The sequence below is a fragment of the Melospiza melodia genome, chromosome 21 (assembly GCF_035770615.1).
Source record: "Melospiza melodia melodia isolate bMelMel2 chromosome 21, bMelMel2.pri, whole genome shotgun sequence".
NCBI lineage: Eukaryota > Metazoa > Chordata > Aves > Passeriformes > Passerellidae > Melospiza > Melospiza melodia.
This window is the reverse complement of record NC_086214.1, coordinates 12,642,325-12,663,684: the sequence shown is the minus strand read 5'-3', so window position 1 is coordinate 12,663,684 and position 21,360 is coordinate 12,642,325. Positions and strand designations below refer to the sequence as shown.

Genomic DNA, 21,360 nt, shown 5'->3' with positions numbered 1-21,360 from the left:
CAGGGCTCTGCCAAAGGGGCTCCCAGGGAGCTTTGGGACCTCCCTCCCCTTCCTGCCAGCGCGGAGGCAGCTCTGGGAAGGACACGGGCACAGCCACCAGAGCTGGGACACCACAAAGCAATGCAGGCACGTCCAGCACAGCTCCTGCCCAGCTGCCCCCACCTGAATGAAACCACAACCAGGGACACAGCCAGGGCTGGAGCAGGAGCAGGGGCTCAGGCAGGCGGGGACTGCTGTCAGCCAAACAATGCTCCTCACCCCAAACACCTCTGGGGCTCCTGGGCCAAAAGCTGCAGAGCCCAGGACTGGGAACAGAGTGGGTAAAGGATCTCCAGCCCAGGTCAGTGCAAACCCAGGGACCCAGCTGGGAGCCCCAACACTTCTGCAGTACAGAATCACTCAGGTTCTTTAGGACAGCTTTAAGCCACGTTCCTGCCCAAGTCCTGACACTGCTACAAACCTTGTTTAACTTTAAATACCTTTTAAAAAGATTTAAGAACTCATAAGAACTTTATAACTTGTCAGTGCCACGGGCATTCAGGGAGAAGGTTTTGCCTTGTATAGCTGAATTTGTCTGTAGCTCCTACACAGTCATAAACAAAAACTGCTATAAATAAATCACATTTTAAATCCACACATAACTAAGTTGGATTTTCACTGAGCAGCTGTTGCAGACACACTGCAGTTAAGTCCTAATACCACAGGGGGTTTTATGCAAATACTTCTTTTCACCTCAGTGAAGATATTCTAAATATGCAATCATTAATCTGCATTCACTAATTATGTCATTGCATTTTAAAGTTGATATTACCCAGCTTTTCCCCCCCAAAAAAAAAAACACTTGAAGGCACCAGAATATGAACTATTGGCCTGTAAAATTTCACTTAGAAGAGCCATTAAGCTCCAAGTCATGTCCAAAACCTCTATTTCTTCCCTGAAGATCATCCAGCAGCTTTCCCTGCCACAAACCCCATAAACCAACAAAAACCAGACCCCAAACAGAACATCCAGTCCCAGCCCTGCAGGACTGGCCAAGGTACAAACCCTGAAAAGAGGGGGAGAGAAACCCCCAAAGTGACAGAAGCCACAGAATCCCAGATCCAGGGCACAGCTGAGGTAACAGCAGCCAGTCAGTTCCAGTTTTTGTCACACAGACTAGCAAATCTTACCCAACATTAGGAAATAAAACAAACCCCAAAACAACACCTGAACCCAAACCCACACAAGCACGCAGCCCCCAACAGAAGAATTAAGACAAGCTAGTGAGAGAGGCATTCTCAGAGGGTCTGTACAGCTGAGCTCTGCTTCGTAAATTAACGTAAGGAATCGGTTTCTGGTTGTACTCTTGTTTAATGTAGAAATGAAGCATCACAAAAAAAAAACCTGTTGTGCTTTTTGGCATTTTCACTGACCCCTGCAACCTGTACAGTAAGTTGTGTTCTCCAGAAACAGAAAATGGAACTGGACTGGAATACAAAACTCTTCCCTGGTATAACACAGTATGGCCTCTGGTAGCAGAGAGAGCCCATGGGAGAGGAAAGGAGGAGTGGCTGCAGCAGAGGGAGAGGGTGGAGCTGTGGCACTGCCAGGAATCTCTGCAGAAGCTCACTGGGTACAGACAAACCATCAATTCACTTCCTAGCTCTGGATCTATCACATGGATATCATTTGCACTGATCAGACACCTAAATGAGAGAGTTCTACTGTCAAAGTGAATGCAGGGGCAGAAACATTAAATTAAAGCCACTGGTCCAAAAGGGGTCTCTAGCAGGCTGGTCCACCGTGGTGTCCTGGTCCTGCTCAGGGGAGCACTGGTGGTGGCACCGAGGACACTGTGCTTGCTGGTCTGTGGGATCTGTACTGGTCCAGTTCAGGGCATCCACAACAGCACAGCTGGCACTCAATGAGCAATGGTGCTCTCCAGAGTGGGTCTTTGCCACTTTTCTTGGTAAGGCAGCAGCCAAGGCCAGCACATCTCCCTTTGCTGGCTATTTACCATGAACTTTGCTACAATGATACAGCAGCAAGACCTTTCTCCTACAGCTCCTCAGAGTACAGCTTTTGTTCTCTCTGTCAATCAGCAGAAAGCTCTCGATGAAACCTTCCATCCATAATAAGAATGCAACTCTTTTGAACTCAAACAGTTTTATTTAATGTTTTCTTGCAGACTTTCTGCAAAGTAGCTTCTTTTGAAAGAAGAGAGAGAGAAGGGGGTTTTTTGGGAATACCAAGTTAAAAACGTGAGCCGAACTAAACATGCCATACACATGCTGAGAGGAATTTAACACACATTCATCCGTATGGGCACTCTTCAGTAGACTGGACCAGTGTTTCAACGCAAATTCCAGCCCCCAGAGAACTACATGGTTTAGATTTCACAGTATGACTTTTCCCCCTGTAACCTGGGGGAAAAAACCTTAACTGGTTAATTGACCAAGTTCTTAGCTGCTCTGTCCCTCGAGGTTCTGAGACATCAGAAAAGACTGGACCACTTCCTCCGTGGACTGGGGGCTGGTGCTGACGTCCTCCAGCGCATCCGTGACCGAGAACTGCCGGTCCCGCAACCGGTTCCAGTTGGCCAAAATGTTGTGGTACTCAAACACCTTCTCATAATTGCCAATGGAATTGTACAGTTTAATGAGACCTCTGTAATCGTATTCAAGTCCACTGTATCCTTCACCAAAAAGCTTCTTTCCTAGAGAAACCCAAGAGAAAAGCCGAGTTGAGAGGTAAGATCTCCATGGGCTGCATTTGAGTTAACACGTTATTTTTACCAACAAAATTTGCCTACACTCTCCACTTATGTTCTAGCCACAGAATGTTGTCTAGAGATTAACAGCCAAGTTATTTTCTAAAAATTTTAAGTTTCCTGTAGTCACTTACCAATTGCTATGGATCTCAGATAAAGCTTTTCAGCATTTTCATACTGGTTCATGTCATAGTTGTAGAGGGAGGCGAGATGGCCCACGGAGAGGGCAACTTCATAATCCTCCTGCCCTAGGAGCTGCTCCTTGATCTGGATGGCCTTGATGTGCATTTCCTCTGCTTCCTGTCAGGGCAGAGTCACACAAGTCAGTCAGATACCACTCACCATCCCACAGAAGGAGGGGAAAGTTAGTTTAAATAAACTTAACTATGTAGCAGCTCAAACAGTAGCATTTTGTAACAGGCAAAAAGTAACAAAGCCAAACATAAACCAAGTTCTCCAAATTCTTCCCGGTCACCCTCTGAGGGTATCATCCATCTCCACGGATTGTTTTTGCTTTTGGGGTGAAAGATAAAGCACAAGTTTTCCAAGCACAGAACTACCAACTGAACTTGGGAATGATGGACATTGGAACCCCTCATTTGTAGTGACAGATTTCAGGGGTCTTGCAGATTTTAGGTCAGGAGTAAAGTCTTACCTTGAACTTCCTCATGGACTGATACAGTCTGCCCAGGTTGCCGTAGTGTTTGGCTGTTTGCACGTTGAACTCCCCAAAGGCTTTTTTAGCCAGCTGGAGCGAGGAGAGGTGCAGGTCATGAGCCTCCTGGAGCAGCCTCTGCTCTGTCTCCTTGTTGTGACAGTCTATGGCAATCTCCTCCAGGATAAGTGCTGGGGGCAGGAGACAGGAACTGTTACTGTGCCCACGGCCAGCTCAGAGCCAGGGACCCAGCCCACCAGGCTCTGTGTCTGTCACGCTGCTGTGTCAAGCTCCCAGTACATTTTTATATTCTATCATTTCACCCCCACCCCGCTCCAACTCACCTAAGTTTTTTTTTTTTTTTTTTTTTTGTTACAAGTGTGCTTTAAACACCAAGGACTACAAACACCTCCACTGAAAAAGACAACTCAAGCTGCATTGCCTGGAAAGGACCAGGATGAGCACAACCAAATGGTTCAAACAACAAAGGGAACTACCTTTAACTCTCTTTGAAGAGGCCAAGAGGAGATGGTCTTCTGGGAGAATGTGAGTGATAATGCCAATAGCACGTTCAGCATGGAATCTGGGAGAGATGAAATAAATTCAGGATCTGTTTATGTATGCCAGCAGTTGATTGACAAAAAATTAGAAATATTAATGCAATGAATATTTTTCTTCATTTACAGCACTAACTGTGCTGCTGTGTGCTGTACTCACAGTGCATTGTCAAATTTGCCAGAGCTGTACTGGTGAACATATGAAGAATAAGCCAAGTCTTCATGAGCTGTGGCTACGTGGATGTTTTTACCTCCAAACACCGACTGCCGGATATCGAGCGCTGTCTGCAAGGGGTCCGAAACCACAATTTCATCAGGTAACACAGAAAAAAACCCCAAATTCATCTCTATGATGAATCCACTGGCTCTGAAAGTCTCTACATATTTGAGACACTACTTATATAAAGGACAGGAGTCAGAGGAAGACAAAGAAAGCAAAACCCCATAGCTGGAAGTGTTTGGAGATTTTTTAAACATCACAATTGCAGTAATGAAATCAACTATTCTCTATCTCCATGAATTAACTACAACATCTAAGAGATGAAAACCAGCAAGACAAACAAGTCCTGCTGCCTACCTGATAGATGGCAACAGATTGGCAGATGTTGTCTACATTGAGCAGGTAAAATCCGTAGTCTAGTAGCGTGTCAGAGTATTTGGGGTGCTTGGCTCCAAAATGCTCCCTGCACAAACACACCTCCATCACAAACTGAGGCCAGCTGAGCACAATTTCAGAAAGGTTTTTCTGGAATGGCCCTTACCTGGCAAGGTACACGGCGTGCTTTATGAGCTGCTCTGCCTTCTTGAACTCCCGTTTCACCACACAGGCCTGGGCAGGGGAGGGGAAGCAGTGAGCAGCTGAGCACTCACAGCTCAGCCCCAGACACTGCCACACTTACTCTTGGTTTTAATTTCAAAATGTCATTGTGCTTATTAAAGGACTTTTTGGTTATTTAGGAGAAGGAGCACAGCATTAATAAACTGATTTTATCCTGCCTGACTGAAGGGATTGTGCTGTACCCAGTCCAGACCAAAGAGGGGTCAGAGCCCTTCCAGGGAAGTTCACAGGTTAACATTGTCACAATGGTCCCCTGGGCAGCTCTGACTCCATTTCAGAGAGACACAAACAAACTCCCCCACCCATTCTGGGACAAACACAAACAACAACCCTTAGTGCTCCTGAGGAGAATTCTGGAGGTAACAACCTCTCCTCAGCCATTCCTGGCACTAATTTGGTACCCAAAGCAAAGGGGAGGTTGCAGATTCACCTTTGATGCTTGTCGTAGCACATCCACCACCACTTTTACAGGCAGCCCAACTGTGATCTCCTTCATGGCTTCTATGCACCACTTATAGGCCTGTGGGACAGAGAGGCACCAACACAATGGAAGCTGGAACTTCACAACATTGCAACATTAAAATATTACCTGCCTCTGAAAAGCTGATCATTTACATTCCAAAATTTAAAATATGCAGTTTGAGTGCTTATGTGTAATGAATTGTCCAGCTATGCCTTCAAAGACAGACTTAAAAACCACTTTTAAGGTTAATAGTGAACACATAAGTACTTTATATTAATCTTAGGGTTATATTACAATGACTTTTACAGACAGAACAGGATATTTTATAATCATTAAGCAATCCTCACAATTCCCAATGTGCAGGACAACATTCTGTCAGTGAACTTAGGGGTTTTAAAGGAAAACCAGTTTATGGAGTAGTTACACTTCACACAGAGTTTAATAAACCAGGTTCTGCTACTCATTTCCAATTATTAAAATAAGCTTTTATAATATTTCATTTACAGGTGGTCAACACATACAGGCAAGGTAACACCTGTATGTTCATGTTGGTCTAAGTGCTTCAGGAGCTCACGGACTAACACAGAACAACCCATGGAAACGGGAGTGGATAAATGAATGATCGCTCTGGCAGTGCCACACAGGTGCCAAGGAGAGCAGAAGCAGGGCTGGTGCAGCACAGCCAGGAGGTGGCAGTGCCAGGGAGCCCAGGGCCTCACCTCGTCGTAGTGGCTCTTGGCGAAGAGCAGCGCGCACAGCTCCCCGTACAGCGCCGCCTTGTTGGCCTGCTGCCCGTGCTTGGCCAGCTTGTCCATGTAGGACTGCGCCAGCTTGAAGGTCTCCTCTCCCAGGTGGTACTTGCAGTTCCCGTTCCGGACGTGCAGCAACCTGGGGGATGCAGAGGGAGCTGCTGAGGGAGCTGGAGAGGCTCTGCCTGCAGCAGCACCAGGGATCTCTCAGTGAGGCTCCCAGGGCTGGAGCTCTGCCAGCCCAGCACAGCTGCCCTGCCTGGCTCAGTCACACTCAGCTGGCACAGGGCAGGAATTTCTCCTGCTGGAGATGCCACAGGATTTTACCTATTGATACAGTTTCATATTGACCCACTCTGGTGTGGTGCCTTTCTGTGTTAATTTTCCATAAAATCTACTCTTCCCAATACTGATGAGATTCCATTCCCAAAGCCCTGCCCTACACAGCCTGAAATCCCTTCCACCTCCTCCCCAAAGGGTGGAACCCCAAGCAGCCACAGTAAGTACACCACAGCTCATTTTCCTGCATCCCTGCACTTCCCCCCAAGCCCTGAGTAGCTCCAAGTAGGCATTTCTGGGCTTGGGGGAGGTTTTCATGTGAGATTTCATCACATTCATTCCACATGAGAACCAGCACCACCATTTCATTGATCACAACAACTCAAACATCCCCTGCTCTTCCTCTGCTATGCTGCTGCCTTTCCCATCTGAAGGACTGACACCCAAACACAGTCACTAACACCCAGCACTGGTGAAACCTCCTCCTGTTTCTCCAGAGTAACAGTTCCAGTTTGTGGCACTTGTTACAGATAAAACCAAAGAATCTGTGCATGAGAGCAGGCTGGTGCTCCCTGGCTGTAAGGAGGTGCATTTGGAATGGGTGTGTGCTGATATTCCAAGCCCCAAGGGCAGAGCCTGATTCCCAGCCAGGGCAGCTGCTCCTGCTCCATGGCAAACACCTGCCAGCGAGCAGACATGGATTGTGCTGAATTAACTCCACTGTCCCTGCTGGAAATGTGTCATTAGACAGTGAGTAACAGAGACTGAACACACCAGGCAAGGCTGGGGAAATCAGGGCAACACAGCACAGGGAGAACTGCACAGAGGGAAGGGAAGCACAAAGTGAGGCTGCACTGCAAGGAGGCCCAAACTCTGACTATGTGGGTTAATGTGCAGGAACTGCATTTTAGTCCTGATATCACACATTGGGATAAAACTTCCAAGCAATTGTTAAAGGGGAAGGAGCAAACAATGAAATTTTTGCTCAATTTATTTTCTAAGCCTGTTTCCACTCGCCCCAAATAGAGATGTAAGCTATGCAGCCATTCCCCCAGTGATACAGCTCAGCTCATCCTAGGAGCTGCCTGTCCAACACTGTCCCTCCATTTCCCACCCAAATGCATCACCAAACCCCAACAGTAACAAGAAAGGAAATAAAGTTTCCATTTTCCTAAGCAGGGCCTGAAGGCAGGCACATGACAGATGTGGATTTGCTGCACAAAGAGAACATCAAAAGCAAAGCCCTTCAAAACCCTGCAAAAGCTACACAAATTCCAGCTCTCCAGTGGGAACCAGCACCGTGGCTCAACAACAAGACAGCAAAAAGCAACACCCACATTTTCCCTTAAATAAAGCCCCAGAAGCAAACACGATGTACAAGTGCATTGTGTGCCTGGTCACAGGAACATTCCAGCAACAAGAGACAGGAATTATAAAGAAAAGAGAGAAGAATTAAGTAAACAGTTTTCCTAAAGAGAAAAAACCATTTTGCCAAGACCATTCAGTTGGGAGCTGCTCTGCAACATCATAAACCACAGAGCCCAAATCCCATGTAATGGAATAAGCCAGTGGGGATAGCACTGCAATTTAGATAAGCTCCTGGGAAAGATCATATCCAGGGTCTGGATGCTTCAGTGATAGTGTCTAGAAACAAAGAAATCTCCCCAAAACCCAAGCTAAATCTAAGCCAATCCTTTAGGATAAGCAGAGTTTATGTGATCCAGTTCTGAGTAACAAAAAATCCTTTATTAATCCAAAGGAATCTTAGGAGATAAAGCCAAGAGGAAGAGAAGAGGCCTCAGGACGTTTATGCTAATGGCTCTGAAGCTCCTTTGATGTCTGCAATAACAGCTTTTGGGGACTAACCTCCCCCAACAAACACAGTCTCTCCGAGCCAACACAGCAGCTTAGCAAGTCCAAAACCACCAGAAGAAAACAATCCAGGAATCAGCCAAATGTGCAACAATGAAGTGGGAGAACCACGTATTTGTGTAATGCACTTGTACCTCTTTGTTCAGCACAGAATAATGAGAGAAGGCAAACCAAAGGAGCACCACACTCCAGAAAAGCAGGGTACAAGCCCAGAGAAACCTCACACCTTCCCAGCTTCTCCACAGAATTCACCACCGCCAGGACAAGGAAACACCAAGTTGTGCTTAAACAACACAAAACTTCACACGTTTTCAAACTGTGTTCTATTAATAGTGCAATGCATTAATTCAACTCCCAGAGGTTTGGCTTGCCACAGAAAGTGTCACACTTTCAAAAGCTGGACTTGAATTTTGTTTCCTTAAAACTCTCCCAGCTCCAGTGTGAGAGCCTCCTGCAGTGGGATCAGGTGGTTACAGCACCATTTACTCTCAAGCTGAAAGGCAGAAAAATCAGTCTAATGACTGCTCTCTGCCACACAGAGGTGTTTAGATCTTACAGATTGAGCCCTTTCCAAAGTGTTTGAGATTTTTCAGGTTGATACAACTCCAAACCAGCCACGCTGAGGGTTTGGGAGATGCCAGAACATTTCCTGCTGCCCAGAGGGTGATGTCCCAGCAGAGCTCCCAGGGAGCAATGGAAGTCTCTAACAACACCCCAGGTCAGGAGGGCTCAGCCCAACCCAGGCTGCTTTCTCCTGCACAGAATGAAATCTCCTTTCCACACTACTGTCCAGCAGAGACAGTTCCTTTTTTCCCTTCCTTTCTTTCCCCTCTTTTCATGTCTATTTGCAGAAGGTGACAGTTATTTTTAAGCAACTTCTCCAGCTTGCCAAAGAGCCTGATGTAACGAGTAAACTTTTTTTAGATTAATTAGAAGGCAAAGGACCAAGCACTGACTGTGGCTCCATGTCCATCACTCCCCAGTTCCAGGAAGCTGGATTGTGTTCCCAAGCTCCTGGCATCATTTCTGGAATGCCAGCCAGCAGAACCAGGCAGGGCAGTGTTGCCATGGCCCTGGGCTGGCACAGGACATCAGCAGCTCTTGGCAAAGCCTCTCCACTCTTTGTGTTTGCCCAACCATAAACAAGATGCAGGGCTTTTTTGGGAGCAGCTTTCCAAACAAGTTTTGCTCTAGATTCAGACAAATACAGCACATGCTTTGTTCTTTGTTAGAGCTGCTAAAAAAAAAAATAAATCCTACTTTAACTCTGCCCAGCAGCCTCCAGGTGCCCATGGGCACATCTGGAGTGGGCAAAAACAGCCTGGTCATGGTGAGAGCAACAAAACCCAGCCAGCTCCTGCCTGCAGCTCATCACACCTCAACACACAGGGGAACAGCAACAGAGGCTCTGTCAATGAAAAGTGAACCTCTGCAGGCCCTGAGGAACAAGGCAGCTTCAAAACTCTAACAGCAAAAAAACCCCCAACTTTTCCAAATGTTTTCAGCTGTGGCCAGAGGTGCCCACAGGAACTGGACACCCAGATCTTTTCCCAGGCCCAGAGCTAAGCACTCAGCATGGAGCAAGAAAACTTGCTGGATCTGGAATCAGGAAAGGGAAGTTTTGCCTTTATCTCTGCTCAATTGTATCTATGTTGTTTGCATTTGGATTTGGCCAATTCTCTTTGTAGTAAACAGAACTTCAGCGAAGTCCAACACAGAACATTCCTTCATGTGCAAAAATCCTTGGGAAACAAGAACTGCTGGGCCACTCTTATTATCCAGCAGTGTTACTCATGAGAGATTACACAGGATAGCAAAACATTGGGTTTTTAATCCATTGTACTGTGCTGCCAACTTAGAAGCTGAAAATCCAGGGATTAGTGTAAAACAAGCACCTCCTGATCTCCAGCAGGAAAGTGTTTGGTGCAGCAGAACACCAAAGGAGCACCTGGAGCTGGAGGGCTCCAAGGTTTCCTGGGAATTCAAGGTGAGCTCACCTCACACAGCACTCCACAGCACGGAACCAGTGAAGGATTTCATCGTGGAGGGTGCACAGCTGAAGGCAGGAAAGGAAAACCTTCTCAGCATCACTGTACCAGCCTGCATCTGACAGGAACCCCCCTGCAAAAGCCAGCAACAAATACCAATTTGAAGAGTAAAACTCGTTTTCAAGAGAAAAAGGGTTTGCTTAGGTCTTACAAGATGATCACTTATTTCATGGACCTGCTCCAACAGACAGAAATCCTGTCAAGGTCAAACCCTCCTGACCTGGAAAGGATGAAATGTAAGAGGAGAATTCTCCTACAGCTGAAGGAAATAATACTTGGGTTTAGGATGGTTTCTTGGTATTGCAGAGTCCTCCTACATTTCTGTCCAAAAACCCCAGAACTTACCTGCACTAAAATCATGCAAATTCCTCATCACATCTGCAAGCCAATTTTAACCCTAAACAGTTTGAACTAAAAAGTCTATACATTCTTAGATATTAAAATCCCATATATTTAAGACAAAAATAGCTTTCTAAAAATTCCATTCCAAAACACAGTTCTTTAAAAGACCTATCTTTAACAGGAAAAAAATTATTGCTACAATAACTGAAACTTGCAAGAGAGAAAGCAAAGAGCCCAAGAGCAGCAGTTACCTAAGACAAAGCCAATCTGGATTGCTTTTTCTTTCACAGCAGCATCTGACTCTGCAATGTAGGAGCACCGTCTGCTGAAGGAATAGGCCAGGACTGAAGCAACCTTGACTCCATGGTCCATCAGAGCCTGGAAACAGTGGTGGAGCAGATGTCTGCAACAAAGACAAGCAGAGTTTGGTTACTCACGAAGGTCTGAAGGCAGTCAGTTGGCTCTCATGAATCCCAAGGACAGAAATCAAGCCCAAACCCCCTCAAAGCCAAAGCAGCTGAGTGCAAGCCCTCCTGTGAGGCTGCAGCCAATGGACCTCAGGCAGTGGGTGATGCACACCAGGTTCTGTGCAGGGACACCCTCGGTGGGAGCCAAACACGAGCTGTCCCCAGGGACCCAAACTGGAGAGTTCCCAGCTCAGTCACCGGGGGAGGCTCCAACCCCCGTCCCTCCCCCAGCCCTCCCGACAAACCCGCAGCGACCGCTCCATTAACATCACACAGCCTGGGCGGGACCAGGGCCTGCAGCCTCAGAGCTCAGCCCGCTCCCACAGAATCTGATCTAAAACACTCAGGTTCTGTAATTCCACTAATTGGAATATTTAATGACAGGAAAACGCTTCAAACTGGGGCAATCCTATCAGCTTCCCTCAGGATCTGCTAAATCAGCAGGAAATGGGTGCTGTGACTGCTGCTCCCAGGGACTGGGCACAACCTGTGGTGTTGAGCAGCTGGGGGGGGTTTGTTTTGCATCGTTTGCTTTTTCTTGTTTGTGCCTTTCTTTAACATCTCTTCCTAGATGGAGAGATTGAGAGCTGAAATGAGAATTATTGAGCTATTGAGATACTCACCTTTTATCTAAAGCCCGTAGCACCTTTGCAAAAACTTCTAGTTCACAAAATTCACTACCCAGCTGGCACAAGCGGCCCTGTTGGTAAAGCTGAAAAAAAACCAGGGAAATTTATCTTAATATGTAAGATTGAGTTCTTCTGGGAAACTCAGCAGAGATAACTTATGATGAAATCTAGACTTTAAAGCATTGAAATTCAGCAGGCTAAAAAGTAGCTTCCTGTATCAGAAGATTTCACCTCAGGAGCAAAATTTCAGTGTTAAAACCTGAGCTATCAGAGGTCCATAGAGGGTTTCAAGGGGGTTTTATCATCTATGGATGTATTTCCAGGTGTTCGTGCCCTGCAACACCAAAGCACTGCCACACGTGAGCTACAAATCCAAGACAAATCCAATTGGATTTCAGAACAAGTGCTTTCAGAACAAGTTTAAATGACACACGAGCAAGGATGCAGCAATGCAAATATGTCAGATGAAAATAAACCCAAACCCACAAGTTCTGCAAGGGACCACTGACCAATGCCAGCACTACAGAAGGCAGCAGCCCCTCCCCATGACACCTGAGCTGCACAGGGGACTCCCCCAGCAGTCAATGGGAAAATGGAGCCTGTTCATGCATTTATTCAAAGCACTGCTTCTTTAATGCCCACAGTGATTTGTGCCTGCAGATAAGTGAATCTATCAGCTGAGCTGCTCACAACAAACCACAGAGTGTTGTCCATGCAGTGCATGGTTAAGTTCTGCCACATCAGGCTATAAATGCCATGGATTTACACAGGTACAGAGGGACTGTGCAAATAAATGTCAGAAATCCATTGTGAACTATTAATTCCCATTATCTGAAAGGCCCTGCCCCAGAGATGACCTGAGGAAGCAGCACTCCACACCTGCCACAGGCACCAGCAGTGCTTTAATGAAAACATTCATATTCCCCCAGCTTTAATAATGCCTTCAAATGCTTCCAGTGATAAGCATCTGCTGCCTGGTTCACCTTTTCCTCCACAAACACTGGGAGCTGATGAATTCATATTCCAAACACAGCACGTGAGAACATCTCCAGCCAGAAATTTAGTTCTAGTCAACTCTTATAAAAGCACACAACACTGGCTCTAGAGCACAGCAAATTTGTTATTTTAACAACACAACCTACAAAAAAAACCTTCAAAAATACTTTGACCTAATAATGTCAATTGCCAGAAATGAATGTTTTCCTCTTCGTTATCTATTTTGCTGAGGGAACATAAAAAAAAAAAGGGAAGTCTTTTAAAAACCAGAGCAAGTTTGCATGCAAAGTTACAGCTCAGATAAAGCAGCGTGTCCCTGCACTTCAAAGGGATCAGAGCTCCTGCTGGATTCTCTCTGGCACTGAAGGAACAGCCAGGCTGCTGTATTTAACAGCCACAGCCATGGTTAAATGTTCTCATTCCTTCAGCACAGCTGTCTCATAGCAAATGCTCTATAAAACCTAAAATGTGCATTCTGCAGTAAAAAACCCAAAAAGCAGCTGTTTAAATTGCCTGGTATTCCATGCTCAAAGGGAAGGTGGGCATGCCATCAATAATTGATGAGATGGTTTCTGGAGGAAGCTCAGACACATCCCCAAAGCACTGGAGCAGGATTTAAGGGAACCAAAAACTGTATCAGGTTTCACAGAACTGAGCACAGTATCATCACTCCCTCCCATCACCTTGCAGCACCAACCCAAAATCCCAGAGATTCCTGGTTTATCAAAAATTAACCACAGTAAGACTTTGAAACACTTATATATTTATGAGGTTACATAAACACTTCTTGTAAGGAGAGAATCCCTCTTACAAGAGACTCTGAGACTGCCAAGGAGCAAATGGCCTGGTGGGGTGGCAGGGAGGGGGAAGGTCCCACAGGATCTCAGCTTTGGGACATCAATAACTTGGGGCACACGTCAGGTTTGGCTCGGGCCCCAAAGTTCAAGCTGCAATTTTCACTGCTCTAACTTGAAATACAACATCTCTGGGACTTTCCCTACCCCTCTAACCCCTTCCCTCGACATACTGGCAAACATTTTGAGGAATTAACTCAGCTGGAAGCCTCTTGGAACTGTTGTGGCTGTTACAGCAATATTTTCAAACAAAATTTGACATGGAAATAGTGAGTGTACGTCAAACCGTGAAGTAATTCAGGAGATGCAGTAACACTCATTGAGAAGCTGTTGGGAGGACTGAAGAAATGATTCTCTGGTTAAAGCTCCAGGGAGACAGAATTCCTGACCACAGCCTTGCTACATCACATGAAAACAAAACAAAACAGAGATTCAAGAAAAACATGCCCTGACATGAACACTGAGCTTTGGACCTCTAAAGAACTATTCTGTTCTGAAGAGAGAAATGTCTTTTAGACACCAGCTTAACCTATTTGGAACCTACCAGGGATTTATTTTTCTTTAACTATGGAAAAATGACTCAAAGCCTGCAAGGTGACTCCCAGCTCCATCAGCTCACACATGAGTTCTGGCAATGAGGTATAAATTTAATATACAGGTGGATTATTACCCTGCCCAATCCAGCTGTTGTGCACAGCTGTGAGAAACTCACCACAGCCCTTCCTAGGAGCCAAGGCTGAATGCTGAATTGCATGTCCAGGTGGGTGTGCGACAAAAGCTGCACACTGTGGTGTCCCCAGCTGATCATATTAATGCCATTGACTCGTAACTTTATTATTGCATCACCTTTCTATTAAAGTTCTTGTCTTTCTCCCTCTGGGTAGATTAAGCTAAAAAATCAAACAAACAACCAAACTTTCTCTAAACATAATAAAAATAATTTTTTAAAGCAGATGGGGGTAATTCCAGCCAGCTGTAAAAGGATCCTCTAGAAGAGGAACTGAAGAAGACGCAACTAGAAAAATATGTTCCTGATGCTCCAGTTTGGAAAGGGATTGATAAACATGGATGTTTCAGTAAGAATTACAGAGGAAATCCAAGAAGCTCCCCAGGATGTTTTGTAATGCCCAATAATGTGATGGAGTATCAGGCCAGTGTGCTAAACAGACAGCAGAGTTTGGGAAAGCTTTGGGCTGAAACCACATCTTCCTCCCCCACTCCACAAGGAAGGAAAGCGTTTTCCTGAGTCAACAGTTCACTGGATTCAATCTGGTGACAAAGCCTCATTACCAAAAACAATCAGTTTGAAGTTTAGGTACATTCCATGCTTTTAAAGCAATTTCAAAATCATCTACAAACCCTCTGGACAAGCTTCTACTGGATATTGTTCAAGGCATTAAAAAAAAAAAAAAGAAAATTCCAGGTCTCCTTGGAAAGCACAATGCCAACTGCCAGGCTGATCTGTACAAACCTCAATCAAATAAATAACCAAGAAAAAAACCCCAATGTCACTGAACTAGCATGAAATCAGAGACAGTTTCTAGAGCCCAATGCTTGCACATCCCAAACATTCCCACTGCTCTGCTCTCTGGGCCAGAGCAGCAGAGTTTGTGTTCCACAAAGAAGACAAAGTCTGAGCCTCACACATGTGTGATTCTCCTCAGGAACTGGGAAATCCCAGCCTGCCTGGAGCTCAATCAGCCCAGAGGAAATGAAGTGGAAACAGGAATTATGGTTCAGCAGGAGCGCAACACCTCTGTTCGTGATGTGACCTCATTATCTCAATAATAATGAGTTCTGGTGTCTCAGACTCAACAAGGTCACTGGAAAGGTAAGGAAGGCACCAGGATGAGGAAAGGTGCCCCATGGTTAGAGTTTAAAATAAAAAAGTCTGAGTAGTACAAGTTAGAATGCAAGAAGTTTCAAACCAGTAAAGACATAACAAGGAAGCACAGTTCAGTTCACATCTAAATTTAGATTGCAGAAATAAGGCATGTGTTAATAATAATAACTGGCAAAAACTCGTGAGGTAATGATTCTCCTTCAGTGAGAGGCTTTAATTGAAGAGGTGCTGGAAGGATGTGATGGCAGCCCAGCAGTGCTGCACACCCTGCTCCTGCCAGCGACACGGGCTGCACACGAGTGTGCAACCATCCCTGCTTCCCACACACACTGAATCCCTAACCCCAACCCACAGCAGAGCCAGGGGAGCTCAGGCCCTGGGAGCTCACCCTGGGGTCAGAGCAGGACCCCTCAGAGAGCTCTGGGGTGCCCTGTTCCCCTCACACAGAGCTCTGGGGTGCCCTGTTCCCCTCACACAGAGCTCTGGGGTGCTCTGCCCCCCTCACACAGAGCTCTGGGGTGCTCTGCCCCCCTCACACAGAGCTCTGGGGTGCTCTGCCCCCCTCACACAGAGCTCTGGGGTGCTCTGTTCCCCTCACACAGAGCTCTGGGGTGCTCTGTTCCCCTCACACAGAGCTCTGGGGTGCCCTGTTCCCCTCACACAGAGCTCTGGGGTGCCCTGTTCCCCTCACACAGAGCTCTGGGGTGCTCTGCCCCCCTCACACAGAGCTCTGGGGTGCTCTGCCCCCCTCACACAGAGCTCTGGGGTGCCCTGTTCCCCTCACACAGAGCTCTGGGGTGCTCTGCCCCCCTCACACAGAGCTCTGGGGTGCTCTGTTCCCCTCACACAGAGCTCTGGGGTGCCCTGTTCCCCTCACACAGAGCTCTGGGGTGCTCTGCCCCCCTCACACAGAGCTCTGGGGTGCTCTGCCCCCCTCACACAGAGCTCTGGGGTGCCCTGTTCCCCTCACACAGAGCTCTGGGGTGCTCTGCCCCCCTCACACAGAGCTCTGGGGTGCTCTGTTCCCCTCACACAGAGCTCTGGGGTGCTCTGCCCCAATCACACCTTGTGCTGTGACCTTGGCTGTGCTTCCCCAGGCAGGGAAGCTCAGAACTGAAGCAGAAGCACAGCCACTCTTCATTTCAGGGGGAGTTCACCTTCTCCCTCTCACCAAACCCCTGGAGACCAAAGCCTGCTATATCCTAATGGACAGGAATGGTGCTTGCAATGATTCTCCATCAGTGAACCCAACCTCTGCTGCAATGCAGAGAACCAACGTTCTGCTGCCTGCTGTCAACAGTCAGCAAATTCCTGCTTGTTCCTTTTCTTTGGTTCAAGGAATACCTAAATGTGACAGAAACCAAATTAATGCCATCTCCAGCTGCTCCTGTGGTTAATGATCTCACCAGAAAATGTTCCAAGAACAAATTATTTTCAAGAAAAATCAATTGGAAGGAAAGAGAAACACACAATCCAGAAAAGTCATTCCAAAAGGAAAACGAGCATGGGATGAAACTCCTTGTTAACCAAATCCAAGTCCATGATGAGGCTGGCACTGGGCAACTGCAACAAATACCTGGGACAGAAAACACTAAAGCACCTTGAGAACCAAAGCCATGAGATAATTATGCAAAACAGAGTGTAAGGCAGAGGCACAAGGGGAAAAAATGAAATCTGTCCAAGACACTGACTAGAGAGTTCAAAACCTGACTTCTGCCAACAACCTTGGTTCTTTATAGGGACAGCCTCTCTCAAAACATTATCCTCACCCCAACAAACTACAGAATACAAGAAGTTGATTTTTTCAGAGATTTCAGTGTGGGGTTTTTTTTGGCTGATTGGGTTCTTTTGTTTTGGGTTTGTTGGGGTTTTTCTGGACTTGCAGTTTATTCCAGCTGTCACTACTTTTTAATACACAATTTTGGCATTTTGTTCATATGCTAAGTCTGAGTTATGCGAGATCCAGCATATTTCTTTGGCTTCTAAAACCTACACACCCTCTCTCTCATCCTCCCTCCCCAAAAAAATTAAGCAAGAGAATTTGACTAGTTCAACTAGGAAAAAACCAACCAGGATACACACAAACCTGGCAAACAACCAAAGGAAACAAAGTATGATATGTGCGCACATTTTTATTTTTGCCCCCCAGAGGCAGGTGTTACTTGTATCAATACTGGTTATTAGTCTCCTCAAAACACAGCTGCCATTAATAAAACTTTTAAACATTTTGTAGCTCAAATGTAGGCTTGGAAATTTCCAGGATATCCTCACAAGCATCCTGCTCTGCCTCTTAATTTCCTAATGGTTGCAAGGAAGAGTCAAACAGTGCTTGAAAAAAAAGAGATATGCAGTGATACCCTGCTGCAGCAGAGCAGGTTTGTTGTTTTACCACAATCATGGTTATTTGATAGTGCCTTGTTTGGAGCTTTAGTCACTGGTGGAGAATGCTCCAGAAAGATAAATATGCTCAGTATGAGGAACCTGCCTGTTCTGTCACCTTGCAGCAGAACCCACACAAACATCCTGCAGCTGCCCCAGCCCCACTCAGGTTTGTGAGGGATGTCCCAAGAGTTAGTAATTCTAGAAGATGTACAGGTAAACCAAATAGGATTTGTTAAGGAGTGGGAAATAAAGGCAGTAAGTTATGAGAGCAGAGCCAAAGCCTGGACCAGAGGGTGCCCTGGGGAGCAGCACCAAGACCCTGCTGGCATTTTCCCCTTTTAAACAGCAGCACACAACTGGCTCTGCTGGGGGATCTCACCTCCTGCTCCTGAACCAACCTGGACATGTTGGCAAAACTGGGCAAACCTGGCAAATGTTAAGCATTAATACCAATGAACACGATGAAAACGTTTTTGTATAGCCACAGACAATTAACATCTATAGAACAAAACAAAATCTGACTTTTATTTTTTTGCAAAAATCAGTGGCAGTTTCTCAAGTACCACAAACCATGACTAATACCCAGATAAAAACCTATTACTTAAAGTTATATGAAAGATTAGAAACATTTTTTATTCCTTTTACTCATCACAGAATGAAAGTAATGCAGGATGCTAACAAACAATTGACATCCTCCAACACAGCAGCAACAAACACCATGCAGTCAAACAAATATTTAGAAGTTTTCTAGTCTGTCTTACTCCAAAGACTTAATAGCTTTGGAAATTCTGCTTTAAAGAACTCCGTGACCAGGACACACAGAATACGGCTCACCATGATGAACTGGGGTTTAACATCCACCTGATATTCAAAATAACTACCCAGAGCCAAACCAGCAAAGCAAGCAGCACACACACTGGGAGGGGATGCTGTCCCTAACATCCTTCATCCACCCCAAATGACACTTCTGAGGCTGCTGTGATCCACACACAGACCCAAGAAGAGTCACCAGTGTTCTGTAGGAGCACAGGGACTCACAGGAGGACACGGGAGCAGCTCCAGGGATGCACTGCAGGCCCCATCCAGGCTGGCTGTCCTCCACAGAAAGGTGACACTGAGCACGTGGGAGCGCAGCCCACTCTCACAGGCACAGAACACTCACTGCAGGCATGGCCCACTTCGGTTCATTCTGTGAGAGGACACCCCGTGGATGAGGGTTGGTAAGAGGAATATCAGTGCCCCTTACACAGGACAAAAACTCCTGTTGTGAAACACAGAAATTGGAGGAAAAGCTTCAAATTGTCAGAGAACAGGTTTAAATTAGAAAAAGATGCCTGAGGTGGGTGCGGCCCTGGCACAGGTGCCCAGAGCAGCTGTGGCTGCCCCTGATCCCTGGCAGTGCCCAAGGCCAGGCTGGGCAGGGCTGGGAGCACCTGGGACAGGGGAAGGTGTCCCTGCCATGGCTGGGATGGAATGAGATGGGCACAAATGTCCCCTCCAACCCAACCCAGGCTGTGACTCCAGGCAATCACTGCCATTAACAGCAGCTGTACTGCCCCCACAGCACAAACACTGACTTGGGGACAGGCACTTATCACCTCTATCACCATGTACCCAGCAAGGTGACAAACCAGACACCCCAGCAGAGGAACTATGCTGGAGTCTCCTCAGAAATCAGATGTGCTGCTGGATCCTCTTCAGCATGGAACAACTCCACGTGAACCTGGTTCAAAGCAACCACTGAAGAGTACCCACAGAATCAAAGTCAGTGATCTATTAAGCTCACCTACAGATAAGTTTTTAAACAGCTGGGAATAACCCACCCTTGCACATTTCTATATCAGAAGGAGGTTTTGTTTCATGCTTCTAAAAACCACAGAGCACCATTCTGTCACCTGAATGAACATGAGACCAGGCAATGCCAAAGAAGTTTATGTCATTAACAGCTGAAAGTCACCCCCCAAATATTCTTCCACATTGTGATTTTCATATCTCTAGCCTTTAGCTGATGTGTCAATCACATCATTATCTGTGAGCATGCTCATATGTCAGAAAAATGGGTTTCCATCCTTCTTAGCACCTAAGGCAGACACAAAATAACCAGGACACAGAAAATGCACATGTCTGTTTCAGTGCCTGAAAAGCAATTTCCCTGTCTCCAGTAAATACTACTGCTCTCCATGTATATGATGGGTCATTATCCCTGGTTCATAAAGACTAAAGATTTACTTCATTTAAAAACACCTAAATTTTCAGAAATTTGCTGGCAGAGGAAAGGAAGGTTATTCCTCATGGTAGGCTGTTGGGGGTTTTTACAGACATTGTTTCTCCCCTGATGAATGCTCATTTCCAGCTGTTCCTGCACATGAATGAAATGCCTGTTTAGTGGACAATAAGAAATTAATGGAGCATCTCAGTGCACCTTTTACACCAAATCCGTATATTCCAGGGGCAGCTAAACGAAGAACAGCCCTTTCACCAAGGAATAATTTAATGCTAATAAAACTACAGCATTAAACAACTGTCAGTTCTTTCCATCTGGTTCCTACCAGCTCATTTATACTCAACCACAGCAAACTGCTCCCTCAACCACTGACATCACCGTGTCCAATTCATTATTGAATAAAAAAAAAAAAAAAAGGAGAAAAGGAAAAAACATATTCCAGCACAGCCAGCTTGGCTTCATCCTGCCCGCACCCCTTCCCAATGGCGAGAGGCACCTTCCCCACACGGCCCCCCAGGCCAGGCCCCGGCTCCGCGTCCCCCTCAGGGGCTCCCACCCCTCACCGCGGCCTCGGGGCGGCTCCCGGGGGCAGCCACAAGGCCCCGGCACGGCCGGAGCCCGGAGCCGCCGCTCCTCCAGCCGCAGCTCGGGCGGCCCCACAGACCCTGAGCCCCCGGCCCGTGCCCGGTACCGGCGAGGCCCCTCAGCCCCGCGCCCCCGGCCAGGCCAGGCCCGGGCCGCCCCCCGGGCCGCTTCTCCTTCCACGTCCCGCAGGCCCGGCCGGGCCCGGCCCCGCTCGGCCGCCGCCGTACCTTATAGTACACGTCGAACTGGATGTTCTCGGGCAGCGAGCGGATGTCGCGGCGCCGCGCCCGCCCGTAGCTGTCCACGACGGCCGAGATGGCCGTGTTGTAGAGCGTCTCGGGCACCCACTCCAGCTCCACCGCCGCCATCTTGGCTGTGCGGAGCCGCCTTCCCCCCTCCCTCCCTCCCCCCGCCCCGCCGCCTCCCGCCCGCTCCGCCTCACGGGGCTCCCGCCGCCTGCCCGCTCCGCCTCGCGCCCCGCGGCTGCCGCGGCCCTGCCCGCTCCGCCTCGCGGGGCTCCCGCAGCCCTGCCCGCCTCACAGCCCTGCCCGCTCCGCCTCGCGGGGCTCCCGCAGCTCCCCCAGCCCTGCCCGCTCCGCCTCGCGGGGCTCCCGCAGCTCCCCCAGCCCTGCCCGCTCCGCCTCGCGGGGCTCCCGCAGCCCTGCCCGCCTCACAGCCCTGCCCGCTCCGCCTCACGGGGCTCCCGCAGCCCTGCCCGCCTCACAGTGCTCCCGCAACCCTGCCCGCTCCGCCTCACGGGGCTCCTGCAGCCCTACCCGCCTCACACCCCGTAGCTCCCGCAGCTCTGCCCGCTCTGTCTTACGGCTC

The 21,360-nt window shown here is 47.5% G+C and overlaps 1 protein-coding gene across 1 annotated transcript; it reads right to left on the bottom strand.

Annotated features, from left to right (window-relative positions):
- Nucleotides 1-2,128: 2,128 nt before the first annotated feature.
- APPBP2 (amyloid beta precursor protein binding protein 2) lies at nucleotides 2,129-20,920 on the bottom strand. The gene is made up of 13 exons (XM_063174062.1): nucleotides 20,760-20,920; nucleotides 11,643-11,731; nucleotides 10,804-10,955; nucleotides 10,160-10,283; nucleotides 5,982-6,150; nucleotides 5,230-5,319; nucleotides 4,723-4,790; nucleotides 4,539-4,644; nucleotides 4,122-4,246; nucleotides 3,902-3,987; nucleotides 3,405-3,595; nucleotides 2,884-3,049; nucleotides 2,129-2,695 (listed from the first exon to the last, which is right to left on the bottom strand). Exons 1-13 carry the CDS (start codon nucleotides 20,898-20,900, stop codon nucleotides 2,442-2,444), a joined length of 1,761 nt encoding a protein of 586 aa, XP_063030132.1. The 5' UTR covers nucleotides 20,901-20,920; the 3' UTR covers nucleotides 2,129-2,441.
- Nucleotides 20,921-21,360: the final 440 nt, after the last annotated feature.

Excerpts from the sequence above, each read along its gene's own strand:
- APPBP2 (XM_063174062.1), bottom strand. The coding sequence starts at position 20,900 with ATGGCGGCGGTGGAGCTGGAGTGGGTGCCCGAGACGCTCTACAACACG. Across the intron at positions 11,732-20,759 it reads AGTTCGACGTGTACTATAAG|CTTTACCAACAGGGCCGCTT; the intron begins GTACGGCGGCGG and ends GTTTTTTTTCAG. Across the intron at positions 6,151-10,159 it reads GCTGTGGAGTGCTGTGTGAG|GTTGCTGCACGTCCGGAACG; the intron begins GTGAGCTCACCT and ends TGCATCCCCCAG.